Raw genomic sequence first — 15263 nt, forward strand, 5'->3', positions numbered from 1 at the left:
TCACAGATGTGGAGGTAGGTGGGTCTTCTGGCAGCATACGCCCAGGAGAAAGTCAGAGTGGCAGTGTGGAACAACATGTGAAATCCTCTCACCCGCTCGCCCGGCGTGTTTCTGCCTTCAGGCTGGGAAAACCTGGGTGGGGATCTTCGGAATACTTCATTCTCCTCCCCATCCCCTGGCACTTGAGCATCTTGCAGTCAGCCTTAGGGCTGAAGCCTGCAAAGCGCATTGGATGTCGATCAAAGTCAGATGCTCCCATGCTCAGGGCAGATCCCCAAATGGGGGTGAAAAATGCAAGTTGTCTTGTCCCAGCTGTTGGCCACCGAACTGAGTGTAGGCAAGAGCACGTCCATCACCTGGATCCGAGGCCTGGACTTTGCTGCCGCAGTGGCATTCCTGGCATTTCTGCCCTCCTTTGCCTTTCATGCATCTCTGAGTAAGTGAGTTGGAGTTAGGAATCAACTGTGCACTCCTACCACTGTGGAAACCCCATCGATGGAGCCAGTGAGACCATGTTGCAGCTGTACTGGAATGACAGAGCCATAGGAGCACTTTTGCTGCAGCTGTGGAAGAGGGCACTAAAGAACTTATTACCTCTTCAGCAGCTGTAAGCTCATCAGTCCCCTGGCTCGGCAGTTCCAGCACGGCTGCAATGTGGTCTCGCTCGCTGGGGATTGGAGCCCAGTGATTGCTATGTGGGTTTTGTTACTCAGCTACCCACCTTCTGCCTCTGTTCCCAACCCCACATCATCGCTCTGGGCGCTGGCTGGTTTGTCTCTCACGAAGTCATTTTCTGCAGCCCACGGAAAAACCCAGGTCCCAGGAGGAACAGCCGCCCAGGTTTCACGTCACCCTCCTCTCAGGCCCCGGCAGAGGGGAGGGGTGCCTGGCCAGCTGGCAGCTGAGAGAACTCAGAATTGTGTGAGTCACTTGCTGGCTCTGGAAGAAGTTGCCAGTTTGGAGAGCGCGTGCTGTGATGGCTGCAAAGCACAACCCGTGGTGCAAAGACAATGCACTTTGGTCCATTCGCCATTGTCTTGCTCAGTTAGACTTAGCAGGTCTGTTGCAAGGACCTACTCTGGAGCCGTTCCCTCAGTCAGAATCTAGCCTGAACGTTCGAGAGCCTTGCACAGCAGACGAGAGTATCCTGTGGCATTAATGGCACTGGCTTAAGCTGTAGCTCATCTCGACAAGCATATAACCATCCAGAACAAGGTACCGCCCCCCTTCTCCCCCCACCTCCAGCCTTCCCCTGTCATCTGGGAACAAGAACCTGGCAGGAGCTCTGGAGGCCAATAAATTCTGCTTCTAGTGGAGCTAGGGAGAGAGTGAATTCCAATCCTCTGTCTGCACTGAAAGCTCCCTGCCGCCCGCTCCCTTGCTCTGGCACCAGGGGAGGTGAGGGGGTGTGCGCGTGTCCGTTAATCACAGCTGCAAATGCCTGGCTCGAGCTCTGCAATCACATTACTAGCTGCTGTAACTGCTCTGCTAAGGCCCAGCCACAGGCCAGGGCCTTCCGGTCTCCCTTTGCAAGAACTTCTGGGAAACCTGTATTAATGAGAACTACAGCTTGTTGGGTCCCAGGTTTGTGTGTGCCCAGAGCCCTCCCGGGGCTTTCTGTGTCAGGGAAAGACTGTGGCAGTGTCTTTAAAAAGCCTGTGCTAATGGCAGGAAAACCCAAGCCCATCCCAGAGGCTCAGTGCCTGCAGCAAGGGAGTGACTCTGTGTGGGTTGAGTCCTGTCCTGTAGCTCTGGGCCCCCTTCCCCATCTCCGAGTGCTGTGCGTAGAGCAAGGCCTGGCCTCTTGACTTGTTGGGGCCAGCAGTAAGGACAAGCAAAGCAGGCAGGGCTTTGGAGCCCAGCATCCCATCTGGGCTTGGCAAGTTGCCACCAGCACTGCTGTCCTCGCAAGCTATCAAACGTGTGGGGAGGGGGAGCAGGGGAGCCCATTCGCTCAGTGACCCAAGTCCCAACCACTGCGGGCTCGTCTGGGGGGAGGTTCATAGTAGTGGGTGACAAGGTGATAGAGAGAGCGAAAGAGCACAGTGCTTCTGGTCGAGAGGCCATACTCCCAGTTGTGGAACTGTGAGCTGCAGAGGGTACTCCCCTCCTGCGTGGGTTTGGGGAGCCCTGCCAGTCACATTTAGCCCAAGTGACTTCCCACGCATGGATGCCACTGGTGGACAAAGGAAGATGCGCATGGAAGCATTGTGGGAGAATGTGTGTGCGCGCAGGACGGGACTGGGGTTGAAGCTAAAAAAGGAACAGGCAGTGCGTGCATCCTGGTGGGGGCCATAGCTGCAGCTGGATGGTGCTCCAGAGCAGCAGGACTGAAACTTGCTAGACAAGCACCACACTGCAGCCCCTAGACTCTTTGTTTCTGATTTTTCCTTGGCTGTTCCTCCATTGTAACTACGTGCTGCATGCTCCTGCTTGCAGTTGGGTTCTGACTGCAGCTTGGTGCCTTACAGGTGAAACCTTTGTTCTGGGAGACAGCCTCCCAGGTCCCCTGGAACCTCGCCTGGACCCCATGGACTCCGCCTTGAACTCTGTCAACTCCTCCAGCCCCAGCAGGAGCTCCAGAGACTACCGCTTGCAGGGATACAGGCATCTGCACCAGCCCTCCAGCCTCACTCAGGGCAATGCTTCTGGCTTGCGTAGGCTCAGCTCTGGGGGTAAGTCACCTTCCACATGGCTGCATGGAGCTCTGCTAGCTTCCATTCCACCTTTCTGATTCCAGCCAGGACCCAAAGCCAGGCAGCTTGTTTGACAGATGTTTGGCGATAGCTGGTGCCTTGGTGAATAGACAATCAGTGGCTCTCTGGCAGCAGGGGTCAGTGCAATGACAAGCTAGGTGGCTGAGCGTGCAGCTCTTGGTGGTTAGGTTGGGATGTGGAAGTTGCAGCAGTTTGGGTAACGAATCAGTTGCTGAATGGATGTGGAATAGAGAAGGGAGAGCTGAATGGGCTGGAATGCATGAGCACAGGCCGGGGGAATGGGGGGCAGAGGGGACAGCTAATGGATGGAAGAGGTGAACCTAGCTGGGTGGGCTCGCCAGTCACGAGTGATACATCGGTTATATGGTGGGAGTTATGAAACAGCTGGCATGGAGCGCAGTGGCAGCGAAGCTGCTTGATGCAGTAAGTCAGCTTTCATGCCCAATCCATCTGCACATAACAAAATGATGTGTGATTTGTGTGCATGACATCCCCGAGGCTGTGAGGGCTAAAGCCAGCTGCAGTACAGCCCACCTACGAGTTTGGTCCCTTCTCCATGGCGCTGTGCACAGCTAGGGCCAACAGTCGAGATGCTCCAGAGTGTGTGGCTGAGAACTGCTCAAGAGGCAGCTGTGCAGAGGAAGCCCGTGAAGGGAACAGAGTGCACAGAGGCTGCAGAGCCATGGGGAACTGGACATCGCATGTGCAAACACAGATGGCTAATGGCATGCCAAGGTCGCACAAAACAGCACTCAGGAGAGAGCCTTCAGTCTGTGTGTGTGGATTACGTTCAGCCCTTACTTGGCTTTTCCTGACCTTACCCAGGCAAGCTGTTTTGTCGCTTTAACATATTTTTGGTATTTCTTTGGATTACCTTTAACAAATGAAAAGACTCCAGTTGACAAAGGCCAGCTTGACAAACCCGGAGCTCAGTAGGCATTTGAAGTCCCACTAGTGTCTACAGATGTCAGACTAGGACAGGTAATTCCTTGGCCTCGTCTACACTACTGTGGGATACAGAGCTAAGTTCCGCAACTTCAGCTATGTGAATAACATTGCTGAAGTCGACGTACTTAGATCTACTTACTATGCTATCTTCACTGCGGTGAGTCAATGGCAGACCCTCTCCCACTGACTCTGCCAGCACTTCTCGTTCTGCTGGATTACTGGAGTTGAAAAGGAGAGGCTTAGCTTTATCGTGTCTATGCTACAGACAGTAAATCGGCCTATACTGGATCGATTGGTTCCTATTGATCTGGAGGGTAGTTTAGACATGCTCTAGTCCTTCCCTATGTACAAACTGCTCTCTCCTGCCAGCTCTGCTGCTTTCTTCTTGTCCCAGTAAACTGGAACTTTTCTCTCAATTTAACTGCCAGCACTAAGGCTACATCCACCCTTGTATTCATCTTGCAAAACAGGAATGCAAATGAGGAAAATTGAAAATACAAATGAGGCACTTACCTCTCTCGGGCTTCATTTGCATAATCTGGTTTTGGAAGAGATTCTTTTGAAGGAAAAAAGGCAGCGTAGACAGTAAACCCCGTCTTCGAAAGGATCCTTATTCCTAAAAATAATTTAGGAATTGTCCACAATACCGCTGCCCTAACTAACTGTCTACCTGGCTGTGTCACCCTTCAGGCTCTGACAGATACCTAGGACCTAGAGACACTTCCCGGCTGAACAGCCGAGACCCCTCTACCTGGGCTGTGGAGGATGTGATGCATTTTGTACGAGAAGCTGATCCACAGCTGGGACCCCATGCTGACCTCTTTCGAAAACACGTAAGTATCGCTGTGTGTATGTCCAGCTGGAGGGCCGGATTCTCTGGGGTGTGCTAGGTCTCACAGTCAGAGACGGAGGCAGAGAAGCCCAGTTCTCCAGCCAGTCACTCCCCAATGTGCATTCTCCAGTGTTGTGTTTGGCGAGATCAAACCTAGCGGTGTCCTGGTCCTGCCTGGTGCCATTTTGTTTGTTGGAAGTGACTGATATGGTGTGAACATCTCCATGTATTCCTAGGAGAGACTGGGCAGCGCATTGACCAGCCCTCTGTGTCGCACCGCAGGGCTGTGAGCTGTGCGGGTCTCCCACCTGTCAGCCGGAGTTAGGCACAAGGTCTGCACCACCAAAAGCAGAGGCCAGGACCACTTACTGTTTACTCCTTTTACTGAGATGATGTCGTGCCTGGAACCTTAAAATGCGCCTTCCCTGCTGGGCATTGTCTCTCCGTGGGGAATCCCATTGGGTGATAAGGTCTCTCCACAGGCCGGGTTGGCTTGGAAGTTTTCATGTCTGTACATCATTGTGCGCCCTGTTCAATGCAGAGCCCTGCAGCCCTTTGCTGGGAGGGTGTCTGGTTAATGTTTCAAGGGAGGAGACCCCAGAAACCCATTGTGTGCTGCTGAACCTACACGGTGCCAGGACCTGGCTGTGTTCCAGCAGAGCACTGAAGCACAGGCTTAATTCCAAGCCTGTCTCTCATCTCACAGGACATCCGTGGCCCTTCTCACGTTTAATTGCTTTCCTGGAGCGCCTGCAGTGAATGGCCACTACCTGGCTGGCTCAGGCCTTATGCCCCCTGAGTGCAGGGGGAGCGCCGCATGTCCTGACTTGGGGGGACTTTTTGAAACTGTGCAATCTTTGTGATCTCAGCCATTGAGGGAGGCCCAGTGGGGGCTACTGGGGTGGGGTGGGAGACACATTTGTGCAGGTGGCAGCACAGATGGCACGGAAGTGGAAGATACTTCTTACCTTATGTGCGGTTAGTGCCTGGTGCTTCACCCGGGGCTAATGCCGCAGGCCAGGCTCTGCTGTTCAGAGAGGGGTGCCCTTTTCATTACAAAAAAGGAACTGCCCTTTGCAGGGTAGTGCAGTTTGGCATGAAGGTTTCAGAGCCCTCAGATCACAGTAGCTGGTGGTTTGGTTTAGGTAGAGTGTGGTGTTAGTAGAGGGTTTTCTGTGTGTTTCAGTGAGGCACCTAAAATCTTCCCCGTGGAAACTGTCCTGCTGACAGCCTCCAAGCTCCTGGCCTAGCCAGCCACAGAGAACAGTAGGTGGTGATGTCACCAGGTGTGGGCACGTGCTAAATTGCTAAATTCAGCCGATGCCAGTGGCGCGTGCTCAGAAAGGGTTCTTCCGTCATTTGATGTGGCGTAACCACCCGCCCCTGTGCTCAGAGAAGGAGCTTGACATGCATGATGTGGGGCTGGCTGATGACGTGGAACATCACAGCAGTACTCTGCCTCCAGCTGGAGGCTGCACCCAGGGTTAGCTCAGACTTTCCAGAAACCTGGCCCCGCCAGGCAGAGACCTGCTGTTGTAGGGGTTGAACGCTGTTCCCTTAGGCTACATCCTGGACTGTCTGGCCACGTTGGGTGAGGGTATTAGCTCACACAGGCTGTAACCCAAAGTGCCTGAGGGGTGGGATTTGGCATTGACACATGCCAGGGTCCTCTGAGTAGCAGTTTAATCAGTTTCACATTCATGTCTATACTTTCAGCATTCATTTGGGAGCATGGCAGCTTCCCTGCTAACATCCCCCCTCCTGCGGCACCTTGCCAGCCCGTCCACAAGAATGAAGGAGGAGGCCCAGGCCTGGGGTTAGCAAACACTCTCCAGACATGAGGGGGCTGACGAGGGACCCAGCACATCACTTCCCTTTCCGTGGCAGTCCCCCGCCTCCCTGTGGTACTCACAGCAGTGGCTGGCATGGAAGTGGGTGTTCCAAATGTCTGGGTGCTGCAGAAGGCACTTTCCTTTCCTGACTTCGTCTCTTGCCGGCCAGAGCCTTATTTCCAGCTGGCTTCCACAGGGCCATGAGGCTGCGCTTTGCAGTGGAGAGCCTGCGTAGCCTCATGAACAGCTGGAAACAAGGGAAGGGAGTCAGTGTGACGTGAGCAGCCCCCTGTGGGCCATGGGCCACAGCTTAAGAAGGGCTGATCGAGTGCATGCCCCGTCAGGCTATGGCTGGAGTAGGGCTCTGCCAACCATCTCAACAGCCCGGCCTGGCGTGTCCTTGCTCAGTCCCCTCCGCATAGGCCAGTGCTGCAGCTCTGGCGGCCGGGGGGCGGGGTTGAGCACCGCGATTTCCTGCTGGGCCGAGACAGGGAGGGAGAGAGCCGCCGTGCTGCTTGGAGAATGGTTTTCTCCTTTCAGGACGGCAGTGCCACCCACACCACCCGCACAGCGGGAAGGGTCGGCGATTCCAGCCCAGGACAGCAGCTGGGAGGGATTCCTGCCTCTTGGAGCGGCCGGGCTGGGGCTGCACTCCTAGGCTGTGGGGAGCCCCGGAGCGGTGGGTGGGGAGGGATGCCTGGGAAATGGCTGCCACAGACACTTGTTAGGCTGGCCTCAGCCAGGGGCCACTGAGAACCTAGAGCACCGTGGGGAAGGAAGTGCTGCCCAGACCAGGGCCAGCACCCGACAGTGCCTTCCCACAGTGCTGCAGCGGTGCTGGGCAGTGACGGGGCCAAGGATGGGGCAGCTGGGGCCAGGGTCTAGGGCCAAGGAGCTTCCCTAACACTGATCTTCTCTTCCTCCTGGTGCCAGGAGATCGACGGCAAAGCCTTGCTGCTGCTGCGCAGCGACATGATGATGAAGTACATGGGGCTGAAGCTGGGCCCGGCGCTGAAGCTCACCTACCACATCGACAAGCTAAAGCAAGGCAAGTTCTGAGGGCTACCTGGCACAGGCTGTGGACACACCGTGCTTCCGGCCACGCCCAGCCGCAGCTCCTGCAGACTGGTACGCAGGCAGCCACCGCAGGCAGACATGGCCCAGAAAGGCTTGCAGATCGCTACGTGGATCCACCAGCCCCTCTCTTCCACTGCAGGAGCACAGTGGCATGTGAAAGGAGACAGACCATTGGCTGGCTCCCCGGGGGACCAAAGAGACTAGACTTGTGGACGTCCTGATGCAGACAGAACTCTTCCCTTGCATCCCCCCGACGCCTGCCCCTGCTGCACAGGGGATGGAGACCCTGTTTGGCAGAGCTCTGGGCTTCTGCTCTTCTGGATCCTTTGCCCTCTCTTCCCCTGCAGGAGTGCGTGACTCTCGTGTTTGTCCTCTGCCCCAGGTCCCTCGGCTCCTGGCCTGCCCGTTCCAGCCCAGCCTCGTTTCCCTGTGCTGGAAATAAGGTAGACACCTCTGCCAGAGATCCGACAATGCTGGGATTTTCCACACCTCTCTGCCAGGCTGGACAGGGTGGGAGCACCCAGCTTCTGGAGTTGCAGACGCCCTCTTAGTAGCACTACGGCATACTTAAAATGGTGCCCACCTCATGCCCAGCGTTTTGTAAAGGGCTGTGCATGGAAGATGGGAGCCCAGAGCATGCTCACACAAGCTGTCTGGAGACAGCAGCCATTTCTCCTTGGCTAGGTCTTCCAGCCCAGGGCGACTCTCTCGTGCTGGCGATGCCTAGCTGGGAATTCCTCTGTATTTATTTCTGCCCAGGAGGGAAGCTCGGTGGCCGGTGAGAGCCCAGAGCCGACAGACGCCTTTCCCGTGAGCCTGGGCAGGTGCCCTGATGAATTCTTCTCTTTTTTAAGGTCTCATCGGTTGGGGAGCAACAATGAAATGTTTATAATCTGTTATGAAATCACAGCGCTCGGAGCTCTCCATTTGAGCCCATCAGTCGTCAGCAGGTGCCAGGGCTGTGTGATGGGGGGGCGTGGTTGTGGGACAGTAGGAGCACAACTGCTGGCACGCCACCCCTCTCTGCCCTTCCCGGGCCTGGCCCAGCGCCTGGCCGGCACACGTGGAATGTATTGATTTGCAATGGCACTTCAGCGACCCCCCCACCCCCCCGTCGCACAGCTGAGAGCGGCAACGGGAGAGAAGTGCGGCAGAGCAGAACCTAACCAGCCAGGTGCCCCCCGCCTGCTGGGGGCAGGAGCCAGCTCCCGAGGGAGCCCCTGGGAACTTTTCCATGAACTCCAGTGGGAGCAGGTGCTTCACCATAGCCGCTGGAGCCCTGGAATGCAAGGTCTGGGTAATGCTCTGCACAGCCTCACTGCCTGGCATGTGTCAAGCAGAAGGAAGCCCTGCCCTGCCCCGCCCCCGGGCACCCCTGAGTAGCTCCAAGGGCCAGGCAGGGCTTGGGCCACAGCCTGCTGCCCACGGTGACCAAAGGGGCCAGGTGGCTCGAAATCTCCATCACGAGCACGTCTGTCCTCCCCCAGCCAGGGCACGCATGCGCCAGGCTCGCTGGGCGCAGTGCTGTGGGCACTCTTACGCTGGCCCCACTGCCCCTCGGGCATGGGAGGGAAAGCCCACACGTACAGCAAGGTCTCAGCTAAATCCCAGCGGCTGTTCCCAGCACAGCACGATGGACGTGAGAGATGCGGCCGCCAGGAGCCTCCCCCTCAGCTCCCCCTGTTCTTTTGCCGCTGCCCCGCTGGAGATGGGGCTCTGGCAGGCAGGTCCCCGGAGCGCATCAGCCGGCGCTCACTCGCCTCTGCACTTATTTTGTCTATAAATAAAAGAGTAACGTTTGGCTGGCTGTGTGCGGTGGTTCCAGAGGCTCTGAGGTGCCAGCTGCTGCCCAGCCCCCAGCAGCCTGGCACCTCCCCTCACGCAGCGAGGGGCCCGGCCCCGCCCCGCAGGTGCTCCTCGAGGCAGGGAAGGCTCTCAGGCTCTAGCAGCGGCTGCCACGTGGTGAGTAGAAGGTGCCATTGGCAGCCTCCAGCCCGGCCATGGTTTCTAGGTCAGGCTCCTTTTAAAGGCCGCAGGCAGCGCAATCCAATCCCAGCAGGCCGCCTGGCTGGGCCTGTAGCAGCGGCTTGGCTGCTGCGGGGTCGCAGAACTGAAGTGCCCCGCAGTATTCTGCTCCTGGCAGCTTTGACGCAGTGCCTGTCTCTGCCTCCGGCTGCAGCTGAGCTGGAGGTGGGCGCTGGCATGAGCTGTTCAGGGCACTGCCTGCTTGCCCCGTGTTCGGCTGAGGTGGCTCTGGCTCCCCGGGCTGGGCTGCACAGGGACCTCCGGTCCCAGAGCCGCTCAGGGAGTGCAGTGCATTTACCGAGGCTTTTTCCACCAGCAGCCACAGCCCTGCTCTGGCCATGAGCTCAGCACCACACTGCGCCTGCTGCCCCGGCACTGCTCCTGGCTCTGGCTCTGGCTGCTCACCTGCCTCCAAAAGGGTTTGGCTCCGGCTGGGTTCCTCTGCCCTGACAGCTGTGTTGCCTCACCAGAGCCTCCGCACGGCCAGTCTTCTGGTGAGGGGTGCAGCCCTGCTCGCTCTGGGGCTTCTGACATGCTGCTGACTGGAGCGTCCTGGGCAGGTGTCCTGCTAGGCAGGTGGCATCTTAGGGCGAGGGCTGGTGCCCCATTGCCAATGAAGGGGTTGTGCTACCCTGGAAGTTTGGCACAGAAGTGATTTCTCTACGTTGACAGGATGGCCCCAAAGGCACAGGAATTGGCCCCACACCTTGGGACAGAACTCTGCAGTGCTGGAAGCGGGGCTGTTTGCAGAGCTGGCTCCCCAGCACGGGGGTGCCCACCTGGCAGAGCTCAGCTGGCAGGCCAGGGGCAGCACCAGCACCTCCTTCCAGTGCCCCAAAACTGTCTTCCTTGTGCTGCTCTGACTGCCCATCCTCCACCCCCACCTGAGCCTCTTCCCTCAGCACACTGCTCCCACCACTCCACCACCATCGCACATCCCCCTGCTCCCTTCCTACAGCCCCCTGCTCCTGCTGCTCCACAGCCACGTCCTTCAGCCCCTTGCTCCCACCACTCCGCCGCCGTGTCGCACAGCCCCTGCTCCCATCCCACAGCCACGTCCTTCAGCCCCTTGCTCCCACCACTCCACCGCCGCGTCGCACAGCCCCTGCTCCCGCCGCTCCACAGCCACGTCCTTCAGCCCCTTGCTCCCACCACTCCGCTGCCGCGTCGCACAGCCCCTGCTCCCATCCCACAGCCACGTCCTTCAGCCCCTTGCTCCCACCACTCCGCTGCCACGTCGCACAGCCCCTGCTCCCATCCCACAGCGATGTCCTTCAGCCCCTTGCTCCCACTACTCCACCGCCGCATCGCACAGCCCCTGCTCCCGCCGCTCCACAGCCACGTCCTTCAGCCCCTTGCTCCCACCACTCCACCGCCGCGTCGCACAGCCCCCTGCTCCCATCCCACAGCGATGTCCTTCAGCCCCTTGCTCCCACCACTCCGCCGCCGCGTCGCACAGCCCCTGCTCCCGCCGCTCCACAGCCACGTCCTTCAGCCCCTTGCTCTCACCACTCCACCGCCGCGTCGCACAGCCCCTGCTCCCATCCCACAGCCATGTCCTTCAGCCCCTTGCTCCCACCACTCCACTGCCGCGTCGCACAGCCCTTGCTCCCGCCGCTCCACAGCCACGTCCTTCAGCCCCTTGCTCCCACCACTCCACCGCCGCATCGCACAGCCCCTGCTCCCGCCGCTCCACAGCCACGTCCTTCAGCCCCTTGCTCCCACCACTCCACCGCCGCATCGCACAGCCCCTGCTCCCGCCGCTCCACAGCCACGTCCTTCAGCCCCTTGCTCTCACCACTCCACCGCCGCGTCGCACAGCCCCTGCTCCCATCCCACAGCGATGTCCTTCAGCCCCTTGCTCCCACCACTCCACCGCCGCGTCGCACAGCCCCTGCTCCCGCCGCTCCACAGCCACGTCCTTCAGCCCCTTGCTCCCACCACTCCGCCGCCGCGTCGCACAGCCCCTGCTCCCATCCCACAGCCACGTCCTTCAGCCCCTTGCTCTCACCACTCCACCGCCGCGTCGCACAGCCCCTGCTCCCATCCCACAGCCACGTCCTTCAGCCCCTTGCTCCCACCACTCCACCGCCGCGTTGCACAGCCCCTGCTCCCGCCGCTCCACAGCCACGTCCTTCAGCCCCTTGCTCCCACCACTCCACCGCTGCGTCGCACAGCCCCTGCTCCCGTCCCACAGCCACGTCCTTCAGCCCCTTGCTCCCACCACTCCACTGCCGCGTCGCACAGCCCCTGCTCCCATCCCACAGCCACGTCTTTCAGCCCCTTGCTCCCACCACTCCACCGCTGCGTCGCACAGCCCCTGCTCCCGTCCCACAGCCACGTCCTTCAGCCCCTTGCTCCCACCACTCCACCGCTGCGTCGCACAGCCCCTGCTCCCATCCCACAGCCACGTCTTTCAGCCCCTTGCTCCCACCACTCCGCTGCCACGTCGCACAGCCCCTGCTCCCATCCCACAGCGATGTCCTTCAGCCCCTTGCTCCCACCACTCCGCCGCCGCGTCGCACAGCCCCCTGCTCCCATCCCACAACGATGTCCTTCAGCCCCCTGCTCCCACCACTCCACCACCATGTCGCACAGCTCCTGCTCCCATCCCACAGCGATGTCCTTCAGCCCCTTGCTCCCACCACTCCGCCGCCGCGTCGCACAGCCCCCTGCTCCCATCCCACAACGATGTCCTTCAGCCCCCTGCTCCCACCACTCCGCCGCCGCGTCACACAGCCCCTGCTCCCATCCCACAGCCACGTCCTTCAGCCCCTTGCTCCCACCACTCCGCCGCCGCATCGCACAGCCCCTGCTCCCATCCCACAGCCACGTCCTTCAGCCCCTTGCTCCCACCACTCCGCCGCCGCATCGCACAGCCCCTGCTCCCATCCCACAGCCACGTCCTTCAGCCCCTTGCTCCCACCACTCCGCCGCCGCATCGCACAGCCCCTGCTCCCATCCCACAGCCACGTCCTTCAGCCCCTTGCTCCCACCACTCCACCACCGCATCGCACAGCCCCTGCTCCCATCCCACAGCCACGTCCTTCAGCCCCTTGCTCCCACCACTCCACCACCGTGTCGCACAGCCCCCTGCTCCCATCCCACAGCCACGTCCTTCAGCCCCTTGCTCCCACCACTCCACCGCCGCGTCGCACAGCCCCTGCTCCCGCCGCTCCACAGCCACGTCCTTCAGCCCCTTGCTCTCACCACTCCACCACCGCATCGCACAGCCCCTGCTCCCATCCCACAGCCACGTCCTTCAGCCCCTTGCTCCCACCACTCCGCCGCCGCGTCGCACAGCCCCCTGCTCCCATCCCACAGCGATGTCCTTCAGCCCCCTGCTCCCACCACTCCGCCGCCGCGTTGCACAGCCCCTGCTCCCGCCGCTCCACAGCCACGTCCTTCAGCCCCTTGCTCCCACCACTCCGCCGCCGCGTCGCACAGCCCCTGCTCCCATCCCACAGCCACGTCCTTCAGCCCCCTGCTCCCACCACTCCGCCGCCGCGTCGCACAGCCCCTGCTCCCGCCGCTCCACAGCCACGTCCTTCAGCCCCTTGCTCCCACCACTCCACCGCCGCGTCGCACAGCCCCTGCTCCCATCCCACAGCCACGTCTTTCAGCCCCTTGCTCCCACCACTCCACCACCGCATCGCACAGCCCCTGCTCCCATCCCACAGCCACGTCCTTCAGCCCCTTGCTCCCACCACTCCGCCGCCGCGTCGCACAGCCCCTGCTCCCGCCGCTCCACAGCCACGTCCTTCAGCCCCCTGCTCCCACCACTCCACCACCACAACCCTCAGCTCCCTCCTCCCACTGCTTCACAACCATGTTCCTCAGCCTCCTGCTCCTGCTAGTCCACTGCAGCGTCCCTCAGCCCCCTGCTCCTGCCATTCCATGGCCATGCTCCATTGCTTTGTCCCCCGGCCGTCCCCAGTGTCTGCCTTTTGCCCTATCACCCTGCCTCTGCCCTCAGGCCTTCGCCCCACACCATCCTGCCTCACTCCCTGTGTCCGCCTCGCCTTCCCCCTCCGCCCCTCACACCTCACCCTGGGTCTATTCCCCACTCCTCTGGCTTTGCCCCTCCTCTTGTCTATGGTCCAGGCTGGTTGTAGCTCTTACCTGCTTGTCCTCACTGCCCTCTCTGGGGCTGGAGCTGGCGGGTCTTACTGGAACTGGCCCAGTCCAGTGTCCTATAATAATTTCTGGCGGCTGCATGGCTCTGGGGTCACTGCAGCCCATGGCCGTAGGGAAATGGGCTGCACAGGAGGCCATTGTTCGCAGCTGACATTGACAGCCCTTGTGCAGAGTATGGGCTAATGGAGGGCGCTGGTGGCCGCCCGCAGCTGTGTGAGGCTCCCTGACAGTCCCAGATCTTGCAGAGGGTGGTGGGCAGGATCGTCACATGTCCTTCTGCCTTCGTGGGGAGCAGTTTGGTGGCTCATCAATGAGAATTGAACCAATAGAAGTGACAGCCCTAAGTCCACCTGGGGGCATGAACAAGCGCTAAGGCTGGTGGAAGGCGAGGGGCACCCGGGGCCCAGGTGCAGATCTTGGGGCATTGGCTGGGCGGGCTGTGGGCTGGGCGAGACAGGACTGGAAAGATGGGGAAGCAGTAGGCATGTGACCCTGCAAAGATGCTGAGAGTCCCTTGGGCACAGGACTGGCTGGAAAGCAGGCTTGGATTTCTGCAGCTGTGTCTTCTCCTAAGTGCAGGGAAACAGTGTCCGTTCCTTGTAAATAAACAGGGTTGCACCACAGAACAGACCTGACTCCAGGCTCTGTCCTCTTCTCCGAACACTGGGAACCACTCAGGTCCAGGGCAGGGAGTAGCACTCCTCCGCGTGCCCCCGGCCTGGAGGCCTTCGCACGCTGCCACTGGCGCCTCACTGGTGGGGATGCTGTGACCTCACAATTCAGAGCCCTGGTGCAGAGCAGGGCGAGGGAAAGCCCGGGCTGGAGGCACCGGGGACTCTGAGAGTGACTGTCCTGACTGCTGTCACCCAGCTCCTGGTTCCTGGCTCTTCTGAGATCCTGGGGAGGTAGGAAGGGACAGGAGCTTCCCACGGAGCCTGAGCTGAGACAAAGCCCTAAGCCCCAGGGCCAGGCTGTAGTGCGCTTGGCCTGCGCCCAGGTATTGTTCTGTTCAGAGGGAGGGAGCCAGCTGCTGGCCTGGGCGGGATGCTGGGAGTGGCACACAGCCTGTGGGGCCAATGGCAGGCTCTGAAGATGCTGCTCTTTCCAAGCGCTGTGCACCAGCTGTGCTTTGCTGGGCTGTGATTTCTGACCACTCAGAGCCCCCTGCCCCAGGCTGGCCCCAGGGAACTCCTGCTCTGGCCAGCCCAGGGTGCCACAGGAAAGCTGGGGAGCTGTGCGGCAAGTGGGGGCAGGGCTGCCGGCCCTGCTCATCCCCAAAGCCCCACCCCAGGCACAGCACCAGCCTCACCAGACTGACCAGGAGATGTTATTTCCCAGGGAACGATGCTGCCGTGTTCTGCTCTCAAAACACCTCAAGTGCAGCTGTGTCTTCGTTGGGTTGTAGCCGGGTTATCTAGCTGAGCAGGAGCTGCTTGATGGTTGAGCTTTAGGCCTCAGCTGCAGCCGGCCCAGTAGGTCACACTTGATATGTCCTTGGTGTGGGCAGGGGATGGTCCTGCTACAGCCAGGAACTTCCCTGTTGCCTACACTTCCCCCCGCTGCTGCGCAAAAGGACCTGCGTCCCCACTCGCACTTCCCTTACCAGAGGCCTCCCTGCCCTGGCTGCCCTTCCCCTGGGCTCAGGATTCCTGGGGGTTCAGCCCCCTTTCCCCCACCCCACATCTCATTGTCACT

At 60.1% G+C, this 15263-nt stretch overlaps 1 protein-coding gene across 8 annotated transcripts in view; it reads left to right on the forward strand.

Annotated features, from left to right (window-relative positions):
- The window catches only part of SCMH1 (Scm polycomb group protein homolog 1), a 148695-nt gene extending 139488 nt beyond the window's left edge, over positions 1 to 9207 (forward strand). For 6 of the 8 annotated variants that reach the window (XM_074976226.1, XM_074976227.1, XM_074976222.1 and 3 more), the window contains 3 exons: positions 2472 to 2675; positions 4356 to 4498; positions 7263 to 9207. In XM_074976226.1, the coding sequence (XP_074832327.1) occupies positions 2472 to 2675; positions 4356 to 4498; positions 7263 to 7388 (473 nt within the window). In that variant the 3' untranslated portion in view covers positions 7389 to 9207. Of the gene's footprint in view, positions 1 to 2471; positions 2676 to 4355; positions 4499 to 7262 lie in introns of those variants that run through there. The other 2 variants (XR_012642415.1, XM_074976228.1) reach the window with 2 other exon arrangements.
- Positions 9208 to 15263: the final 6056 nt, after the last annotated feature.

Source organism: Carettochelys insculpta, chromosome 24 (assembly GCF_033958435.1).
Source record: "Carettochelys insculpta isolate YL-2023 chromosome 24, ASM3395843v1, whole genome shotgun sequence".
Classification (NCBI taxonomy): domain Eukaryota; kingdom Metazoa; phylum Chordata; order Testudines; family Carettochelyidae; genus Carettochelys; species Carettochelys insculpta.